This window comes from Herpailurus yagouaroundi, unplaced genomic scaffold (assembly GCF_014898765.1).
Source record: "Herpailurus yagouaroundi ecotype Mexico unplaced genomic scaffold, PumYag 77, whole genome shotgun sequence".
Lineage (NCBI taxonomy): Eukaryota > Metazoa > Chordata > Mammalia > Carnivora > Felidae > Herpailurus > Herpailurus yagouaroundi.
Window position 1 is genome coordinate 1,289,679 of NW_024412388.1, and position 10,357 is coordinate 1,300,035.

The 10,357-nt window shown below is 61.0% G+C and overlaps 1 protein-coding gene across 1 annotated transcript in view; it reads left to right on the plus strand.

Annotated features, from left to right (window-relative positions):
• Positions 1–10,357, plus strand: part of PLCH2 (phospholipase C eta 2) — a 29,246-nt gene that overhangs the window by 6,914 nt on the left and 11,975 nt on the right. The window contains exons 5-11 of the mRNA XM_040471507.1: positions 1,198–1,368; positions 3,578–3,671; positions 3,864–4,067; positions 4,297–4,417; positions 6,191–6,362; positions 6,741–6,848; positions 8,006–8,164. Coding sequence (XP_040327441.1) covers positions 1,198–1,368; positions 3,578–3,671; positions 3,864–4,067; positions 4,297–4,417; positions 6,191–6,362; positions 6,741–6,848; positions 8,006–8,164 — 1,029 coding nt within the window. The remainder of the gene's footprint in view (positions 1–1,197; positions 1,369–3,577; positions 3,672–3,863; positions 4,068–4,296; positions 4,418–6,190; positions 6,363–6,740; positions 6,849–8,005; positions 8,165–10,357) is intronic.

Consider the following 10,357-nt stretch of genomic DNA (forward strand, 5'->3'; position numbering starts at 1 on the left):
TGGGGGTGGCTGTGGCCACTTGATTCTCTGGTGATGCTTCTGGTTCAGAGAGGGCCTCAGGGACGTGGCACCCACCCCCCAGCCACCCCAGATTGTGTCACCACATAAGGAAAGACTCCAGATGGCGCTCAGAGCCGGAAGCGCTGCTGTCCATGGTGCTGACCCAATGTCAATGCCTGCTGTGCAGCCAACCTCCAGACAGGTCCTTCTCACACCCCACCCCCACCCCACCAGCCCTAAGAACTGGGGCTCTGGATCAGCACCTTCTACGGGACCTTTCTTGTCCATTCCCAGGGATCACCGTGGCCCCAGGGCACCTCAGGCTCCTCTGGGCAGCCTGGCCTCCAGTCGCTGGGTGCCCTTGTCCTCTGTGTCTGTCCCTAGCCTTGGCGTTTGGTGTTCCCAGGGTCTGACACTTCAGTAGATGCTCCCTGAGTAAGTGGGTTCATGAAGAAGTTCATGGTCTCACTGGGGTCTCGGTGGGTTTGCCCCCGGCGGTTCCTGCAGGAGTCGTGTGAGCTGCCCCGTCCGCAAGAGAAAGACAGTGGCCAGGTCCTCTCATCTCTGCTGTGGAGACTGAAGCCTGGACACTCCTGTGCACCCTGGGGCCTTGTGCTTTTCTAATCAATGGGCAGCAATTGTAATTACAGGCTCGCAGCCCAGGGTGGGCATTAACTCCAGGGTGGGGTGTTAGCTCCCAGAGTGCCGTGTTGATTCCAAAGTGAGGTGTTGATCCCCAGGATGGGATGTTGGCTTCCTGAATAGGGTGTTGGATCTCAGGGTAGAGTGTTGACTCCCAGGTGAGATGTTGGCTCCAGGGTGGGGTGTTGACTCTAGGGTAAGGTGTTAGCTCCAATGTAGGGTGTAGGCTCCCAGAGTGGGGTGTTGACTCCAGGGTAGGGTGTTGGCTCCCAGTTTAGAGTGTTGGTTCCCAGGAGGGGCATTAACTCCCATAGTGGGGTTTTGACTCCAATGTTGGATGTTGGCTCTCAACGTGGGGTGACTGTGCCAGGTGTAGGTGCAAGTTGACCATGAAAGACTGGGACTGGGAGGGCAGGGTCAGATCCGTGTGAAAGGATCGCTCAGTGGCTTCTTGGTGGGAGAGTTGGAGCGAGATCCCAGTAAGTTCACTGCTGCAGGGATCCCAGGGAGCTATCGGGGTGGGACACTGGGGGACCCAGAGGCTTTGGCTTGCAGGAGGCAGACACAGATGACCACCAGGGTACACTGAGCTTTGAGGAGTTCTGTGCCTTCTACAAGATGATGTCCACCCGCCGGGACCTCTATCTGCTCATGCTGACCTACAGCGACCACAAGGACTACCTGGACGCCACTGACCTCCAGCGCTTCCTGGAGGTGGAGCAAAAGGTGAGGGGACGACAGCAGGAGCAGGGTCCTGGTGTACATGGCTTCACCTTTGGCTCCCAGGGCACTTGAACCAGTTCACTGTGACTGAGAATCCTTCAGTCTGGAAGGATGGGCCACAGCCTGACACTCAGGGTCCTCAAACCTGCCTCCACTTAGTGAACCTGCTGTGATTCCCATCATGGGCCATCCCGGCATATTTCAGGGTGTGTCCCCTGGAAGCCCTGAGTGGGTGGCTCCTTGGTGGGCCTCTGAGCGGCTCAGCCATGACCACAGATACCCTGAGGCTCCTCAAGGGACCCTGCACTTGACCACAGCACCTTTAGCATGGAGCACCTCATAGAACTGGGGTTCCATGACCCAACCTTCCCACCTGTTCCAGCCACGGGTCTGACTAGCTTGTACCCCCTGAGCCCCAGGCCCATTACCGCCACCTTTGACCCATTTGTCCAGCAGATGCCCAGATGCCTCCAAGTGCCAAGGGGGGCTACCCACCCATTTCTCTTGACTCTAGGCCTTCTTGTCTATACCAAGAGGCCTACTGATTCCTGGGCACTGCCCTGCTGACTGGGGGCCCAGTGTCCGGAGGCTCAGGGATGTGGGCCCCTCAACCTTGGCCCAGGCAGGGGCTGGGTGTCACCTGCTGTGGTGGGCGGGAGGCTGGAAATCCATAGTGGGAGAGGGGAAGGCCAGTGTCCCCTGAGGAAAGAGTGTCCCCGTGGTGGGGCCCAGGCAGTGTATATCTCCCACCCTAAGGGCTGGTGGGAGGCGGCCGTGAGGACCAGCGTCCACACTTATAACTTCCTGGGATCCTCAGGGACCCAGTTTGGGGCAGAGAGTGGGAGGGGCAGTCAGCCTTAGGTTAGAGGCCACGGGCAGAGGCTGCTGGGCAGGGCCGGGGGCTGGGTGGCTGGAGCAGCTGTGACACCCGGGCTGGGTCTACACGTAGCTACCCAGGATCTGCCCCCGCCCCCCACCGCGGCTGTCCTGGTTGGTGTCTGCCCCACCTTACCCCACGCGGCCGTCCTCGGGGCTGTGCTCCCAGGACCCCTCCCCGCTGCTCACACAGTTTGCTGGGGTTCCATCCTCGTGGAAGTGTGCCTGCCTCCTCTCCTGTCCTCCTAGGGGAAGCCCTGGGGTCTGACCCAGGCAGGAGAGGCTGGCACCAGCCTGGCTGGATGCTGATGCCCCGGGCAACTCACTCCCAGCCCAGCCACTGTGGGCAGCATTGGGATGAGGCCGTGGGTTCTCTGTCCCTGTTGCCAGTGTACGTGGGGGTGGAGGGTGGGAAGGCGGCCCTGTCTGGGAAGGGCAGTACTGACTCATTATTCCCTACCCTTTGCCCTAAGCTTTCCAGAAGCTTTTCCCTATATCTGGGGCCAAAGCTGTCCACCAGGTGGGTGGTTTGAGCCCGGACCCAGCCCCCAGACTCTGGGCCTCCCAAGGTCCACAACTACTCTGGGCTCTGACCCCATTTGCCCCACTTCCCCGCTATCACCTGATATCCCTCCCCCACCCCTGCCTACACGGGACTTCCTAGAAGCCCTGCTGGTGAACTTGCTTCCGGGAACTGAGGGCTCTCGGCCTGGGCTGCATGGCAGGGCCCTGGGAGACCACTCAGCCTCTGACCAGGGCAGGGTGGTGGGGGTGGGGGGCGGCATCGATGCCCAGGGCCGCTTGGGCTCGGCTTCCGTGTGCAGCTTTCCCGAGATGCATGTGGGTTAGGCAGCAGGGGGAGCCAGGTAGGGGAGGCTCCCCGTGCCCCTGGGGCTCCTCCAAGGTGGGACTGGTTCTCCTGCACCTTCTCACACATAGGGCTCCCTGCCAGGCCTGCCCTGGTCTACAGCTCTTGAGACCCCGACACGGTGGGAATGAGGGGTGGGCCAGCTGATGGGACCAAAGACCCCTCCCCTGCATCAAGGATCCTGTCCGACACAGCTCTTCCAAAGCCATGTGATCCGTCAGTAGTCCTCCGGCCACTGAGTCCCAAGTCTCACGACACTGAGGGTAGCCGGTGTGCCGCCCAGTCAGGGAAGCACCCTGCAGGCGCCCGAGCCTCCCCCTGACGCTCACCGTGGGCAGTCTTGATGCGACAATCAGAGGCAGCCTGGGAGGCGGCGGTGGTGCAGGAGGAGGAGCGGGGGGAGCTGTCTGAGGCTAGCCCGGGGCCAATGACGGCCTAGCCTGGGCTGAAGCCCCTACTCTGGCCTAGATGACGGGGGTGACCCTTGAGAGCTGCCGGGACATCATCGAGCAGTTTGAGCCCTGCCCAGAAAACAAGAGCAAGGCGGTGCTGGGCATTGACGGTGAGCGGGGCATCGCTGCGGTCCGGCTGTCCCGGCGGGCTGATGGGCAACCTGGGGCCTGGACAAGTGGCCTGGGCAGAGAGTTTACGGTTCCACGTGGCGGGGGTGGGGGGCGGTCCTGAGATGAGCCCCGTGGGGGGGGGGGGGAGCTGGCACGCAGGCGCTAAGCACCCTCCCACGCTCCCCACGCAGGCTTCACCAACTACACTCGGAGCCCCGCCGGCGACATCTTCAACCCAGAGCACCACGGTGTGCACCAGGACATGACGCGGCCACTGAGCCACTATTTCATCACCTCGTCCCACAACACCTACCTCGTGGGTGACCAGCTCATGTCCCAGTCCCGGGTGGACATGTACGCCTGGGTCCTGCAGGCCGGCTGCCGTTGTGTGGAGGGTGAGCGGCGGGAGCCGTGGGAGTCCGAGCCCCCCTCGGCCCGGGGGCCTTGGGCTCCGGGGGTCTCTGAGCAGGGTGTCTGCCCTCCTTCCCGGGCAGGGGCTGTGATAGGCCTCTCCTGGTGTTAATTGCTGAGCGAGAGGACTGACCCCAGTCAGTCCGCAAGCTGCAGGTCTCTGGGCATCGGCGGCCAAGCTCCTGGAGCTGACTGACGTCTGCCTTCCCGCAGTGGACTGCTGGGACGGGCCCGACGGGGAGCCCATTGTGCACCATGGCTACACTCTGACCTCCAAGATTCTCTTCAAAGATGTCATCGAGACCATCAACAAATATGCTTTCGTCAAGAATGAGTGAGTGGCTGGGACGGGGGCGGGGGTGGGGGAGGGGCTCGTGCGGCCCTTCCTGCTACTCCCCCACATCTTTTCTTGGGGGCAGTGTTTGCAGAGGCCAAGGGGCTGATCTGGGGGTCCCTCGTTGAGGCTGAGGGTCAGGGAAGGGAGTGGAGCTGCAGCTCCGGGGAGAGGGAGGGCAGCGGGCGCAGGAAGGGACAGCGGATTGGCTGAGCAGGGTGTGTGTGCGAGCAGCCCCCCCCCCCCCCCCCGTCCACACACACTTGGCGACCCCTGCTGTCAGCCACCCTCAGCCGTGGTGGCTCTGGCACTAATTACCCCCGAGAAGCTACTCTGCGTCCAAACTCAATTTGCTGTCACTCAGCTGTAGCTACAGACACCGTTGAACAGAATCCTATTTAGTTTCTGGAAATAGAAGACTGCTCCCCTCCCCCCCCCCCACCCCAGTCACCTTCAAGTCCTGGTTAAGCAAGGCTCAGAGGTAAGGAAAGAGCTAATTTAATGAGGGAGGGGAAGAGAAGCCAGATTGATTGAGGACAGAGAAATAGAGGGGCCCCTCCTGAAAGAGCTTGCCCGAGCTCTGTCTCGGGCTGTCAGGAGGGAGTGGGAGTGAGGAGTGGTGGCCTGGTGTCTAGACTTGCAGGTGAGAGAGGCATCTCAGGGTAGGGGGGCTGAGGCAGACAGATGTCCTGTAGCTGCCGAGGACCCAGGGACGTGCTAGGGTCTCAGGACGGGGATTGCCTCTCATGTGCCAGCATAATCTTTGCAGACATAGGGTTCTTCCCTAGGCCCTTGTGCCACAGGCTTCAGTCCCTTGCCTGAGAAGTAGGGAGAATACCTTCCCGCCAAGTCCTGTTTGCCCTCTCTGCACCATAGGACTCGCCCATCTCTTGCTCTGATTCATGCCATCTAGGTCTGGGTCACCTACATTTTCTAAAAGGATCATGTTGCCTTTCGACAAAAATCCAAGTAAAATGTGCACACGGTTAAAAAAATAAATCAAACAGGGGCGCCTGGGTGGCCAGTCGGTTAAGTCCAACTTTGGCTCGGGTCATGATCTCACGGTTCGTGGGTTCAAGGGTTCAAGCCCCATATCGGGCTTTCTGCGCACAGAGCCCACTTTGGATCCTCTGTCTCCCTCTCTCTCTGCCCCTCCTCTACTCACATTCTCTCTCCTCTCTCAAAAATAAATAAACGTTAAAAAAATGTAATAAATCAAACAACTGAGGAATGTGTAATGAAAATGCCCATGCTACACTCCCCATTCTGCACTATGAAGGTAGTAACAATGTTCTACCAGATGGAATGTGCCAGGCTTATGTCTCCTTTTCTTATGGGGCCGATGTTGGGACCCCAGAGCCACTCACAGGACAGTGTCTCCAGTATCTAGGTCAACGAGATTATTTTTCTCCGTCTAGTCATTGTTCCATATTTCACCTGTTCACATTATTTTTAAACCATGACTGGCTGACTTGCTTGCATGTTTCCTTTTGTTTTCCTGGAGTTTCTAATTGCCTTTGTTTTTTCTTATTGGGCTATGAATTGCATGCCTTCTTTACCTGTCCCTAACATCTCCCAGATCCTTTCCCACCCATGCAGTTGCTTTTCAAAGCCATCGATGGGCCCCTTCTCAGAGTGGCTGTCAGTTCCATCTATCCTGGCTGCTGGTGAAGGTCTCTTTTCATTCACTGGTGCAGGTGACTTGAGGTCTTACACATTTGGGGGCCTAGCCCTCCCCTGGCTTACTCTGCTCCTTCCACCTTGGGGCCACAGATACCCAGTGATCCTGTCCATTGAGAACCACTGCAGTGTTATCCAACAAAAGAAGATGGCTCAGTATCTGACAGATATTCTTGGGGATAAGCTGGACTTGTCATCAGTGAGTGGTGAGGATGCCACCATGCTTCCTTCTCCGCAGATGCTCAAGGGCAAGATCCTGGTGAAGGTGAGCCCCTCCCTGCCCCTTCTAGGGCCAGCATCCTGCTGGGCCTCTGGCCTCTGAACTGTGGCCAGGTGAGGGGCAGTTGCCCTGCTCTGGACAGTACAGGGCTCCATATCATCTGTGGCAGATTTGAGGAGTCAGGGTAGGCCCTGTGCCCAACCTGGCCTCAGTCTCCCTCCATGGTGGCCATTCAATCTAGGGACCTCTGTGTGCACACCCAGGCATTTCCCTCCCACACTGCTGCTGTAAGAAAGTGCCAGACTGGCTTCTGCCCTGTGGCCTGAGGTCCACAAGCAAGCTTGAGAAAGGCTCCTTCTCTTTGCTGCTGGCCTCCCAGTACTTCCTGCAGAACCCCTCCCATGGTCCGCCACCTCCCCCCAGGGCAAGAAGCTCCCTGCCAACATCAGTGAGGATGCTGAGGAGGGCGAGGTGTCTGATGAAGACAGTGCAGACGAGATCGATGAGGATTGCAAACTCCTCAATGGGGATGTGAGTAGGGGCTGGGAGGCCCTTCCCTTCTTGGGGGGGTGGGGGAGCCGCAGTCCTGAAGAGCAGGCTCACGGCCTTGCTGTGAGAAGGCAGTGGCTGAGAGAGGGACATCGGGCAGATGTGAGGGTGCTTTGCACGGCAGTTAGACAACTGGGCACACACTCAGCCGGGGTGGGGGGCCTTCCCTGCCTGCCCCTTCACCCAAGACGTGGCCCTGCACTCCCAGCTGGCAGAGGTGCTGGGGCTGGGGGTTGGCTGCACGGGAAGGAGGAGTGAAAAAGGGCTTGGCAGAGGGGGGCTGGGGGGACTCTGTAATTAGCATCTTTTCTCCTCTGGGCACTGTTCTAAGCCGTTGCTCCGAGGCAGGAAGGCATTATTTCTCCCTGAGGGGCCATCGGATGGGAAAATAGTTGTGCAGGAGCATTCCCAGCCATGCTGGCTAATTGTTTGAGAAAGCCCTGAGGCAGCGGAATTCTCCGCTTGGATGTGCCCGCATATTTCTCTGGCTCCGGGTGACAGGGCACCCGTGTTCTCTGACACCTAGGGTGCACCCCTCCAGCCTGGGCTCTGGGGCACCCAGATGCCCACGGCCCAGGCGCTGCCCTGGAGGGGCCCGAGTTTGTTAGGGCTATGATGGGGGCTGCTTTGGACAGAGAGGGCACCTAGAGGCTATGCCCCGGGTGCTGGCGGCCGGGCCGCCCATCCCTGCCCCCTGCCCATCTCCTGAGGGACATCGTAGCCACTGGTGGGATACCAGATCCCGAGCTGCTTCGGGCTCTTGGAGCCCAGCGTGGCCAGCGGGCACACCGACTGCCTCCCCCACTGGCCAGACACCGGAATCCCTGGGGCGGCGTCGTGCAGCTAAAGGGGTGCAGGTGTTAAAATCTGAGAGGCCTGGTTCAGAGCCTGGAGGTCACTGGCTATGGCCCTGGGGCACATCATAGGCCTGAGGTGCGCCCCAGGAGCTGGGAGGTGTGGGGGTAGGCAACGCAATGCGGGGGTGAGTGTGCGGCCAGGGGTGTGAGAAGCCAAGACGGGGTTCGGGCTCCCCGGCTCCAGCAGGCCCCCGCGGCCCTGCCCGAGACCCTGGGGGCTGTCACCGCTGCTGCCATGGGGCTGGGGGCTGATGGCGAGGGGCGACCGTGTGGCTCTGGCAGGCCGCCACCAACCGGAAGCGTGTGGAAAACATCGCCAAGAGGAAACTGGATTCCCTCATGAAGGAGTCGAAGATTCGGGACTGTGAGGACGCAAACGACTTCACCGTGTCCACGCTGCCCCCGTCCGGGAAGCTTGGGCACAAGGCAGAGGGCAAAAAGGTGAGAGCCCGACGGCCGGTGATGTCAGCCTGCAGCCGGGTCAAGGGCCTGGAGCACGAGGTCTGTGCACACCGGTGCACGTGTGTGTGCATACACACACGCCCCCGAACGCGTGCACACACCCGCACACACCTATGCGTGCACACACGCACCTCTGCGCACACACCTGCACACACCTACTTGTGCACACGCACACCCGTGCATACACCTAGTTACCTAGTTGTGCACACGCACACCCGTGCACACACCTGCACACACCTACTCATGCACACACGCACCTCTGTGCACACACCTGCACAGACCTACTTGTGCGCGCACACACCTACATACCTAGTTGTGCACGCACGCACGCCCGTGCACACACCTACACACCTAGTTATGCACACCTGTGCACACACCTGCACACACAAGCCTGCGTGTGCACTCATACCACTGCCCGCTGGCCCTGCTGCCTGCCGGCCGGCCTGCCTCTCGACCCCGGCTTCTCTAGGAGGTCACCTCAAGCTGTTTTGATTCTGATCATTAGGGACTCGCAGCCTTCCCTGTGTCACAGGGCGGCTGGCCAGGGTGAAGGGGTGGCCCCATTTGCATGGCTGTTTCCTTGAGGTCCCCAGGGGAGCTGCCCCCCCCCACCCCCCACCCCCCACCCCGGGGATTTGCAGCTCTTTGTGGAAGGGCACTTGAGCATTGCCTGGGGGCTGGAGGCCAGGCACCTCCTGCTGAAGGGTCTTGTGAGTGACAGAGAGGGGCACACAGTGTCTCAGAGCCCAGACAGTCTTGGGGAGCTATCTAGCTGGTCCAGGCCTGGAGTCCCCGACAGCCTCACGGGGAAGCAGGGCTGGGCTCTTGGAGGTATCTCATGGGGAGAATGGCGGGCGTGAAGCATGTGTTGGGGGGCGCTAGGCCGGGTCGGTGAGGCTGAACAGTCTGGGGCCCGGCTGGAGAGGGGCCGCGAACCTCGAAGTTCAGGTGCATCAGCTGAGAGGCTCAAGTGCAGCTGATCCCCCGGGGGCTGTGGTGGGCAGCGCGGCTGGTTTGGGGCCGGGCGGGGTGTGGGTCAGCCCTACAGACCCTGTTTCACAGTGAGCAGGGCTGCAGGGCAGGCGGTGGAGGTGGTGTCTACCCGTTTGGAGAGAGCCCTGCCCTGCCCCCTGCCCCCTGCCCCCTGCCCCCTGCAGAGCTCACCACTGTCTGGGCCCCGGGGAAGGTGGGAAGGCAGGTGGGGGGCTGGGCTTCCCGGGCAGTGTGTTTAGATACAAGTGTCTGTCGCACCCACAGGGCACGTGGTATAGCCGGTGCCCCCGGACACTGGGGGTCCCTCTCTGTGCAGGTGGCCCCCACAGGTCCCATGCGGACAGGGCATTGCTTATTTCCAGTGCCCAGATTTCTAGGTGGGGGCTTGGGGACGTGCAGGATGGCAGCTTGGACCTGGGGAACTAATGTCCATGTGACTTTTTGAATGAGGGGGAGCAGGTACTCAGGGAAGGCTTCCTGGAGGAGGAGAAGTCGTGGCAGCTTAGGCTGAGCTGCCAGGCATGGAGCTTGGAGGGGGCGTCAGGGAGGACCCCCCGCCCCCAGCAGCATTAGGCCCTCCCCGGCTGGGGCACGCGCAGGGGAGCAGTGGGGATGCAGGGCACAGAACTCTGTGTGTGGGGGGGGCGCTGGGCAGTGTGGTCATGCACCTGCTCCCACATGCCTCTCTGTCCCCTTTGCCGAGTGGCCAGAGGCTGTGGCCCCCGTTCCGTGGGAGGCAGTAGGCAGACGTAGGATGGGCAGACTGGTGGGGAAGAAGCAGAGGGTCAAGGAGGGGACCCCCCGTCTTCAGTGCCGGGTGCAAGTCTAATGGGCACGGGTGCTGGCCGAGGGCAGGCCTGATCTTCTGTGAGGGAGCCGGTCCCCTCGACATCCCGAGTGGCCAGGACTGGAGGTTCCTGCTCGGAAGGGCCCTGCAGCCCGCACTCCTCCACCTGCCTTCCCAGTGGCCCCGCCCACGAGGCCGAGCTCTCGTGTCAGGCGGTGTCAAGGGGCAGGAGCGGCCCCACTGCGGGCCCTCCACTTCCCACGGCCTCCCTGAGGGTGGTGCTCAGGCCGGTGCTGTAACCTCTGCCAAGATTGGGGGTGCGGGGGCGCGGGTGTGCAGTGTTGCGGGCGTTAGAGTGTGCAGGGGTGAGGGGTGTGTGTGCAGACGGTGTG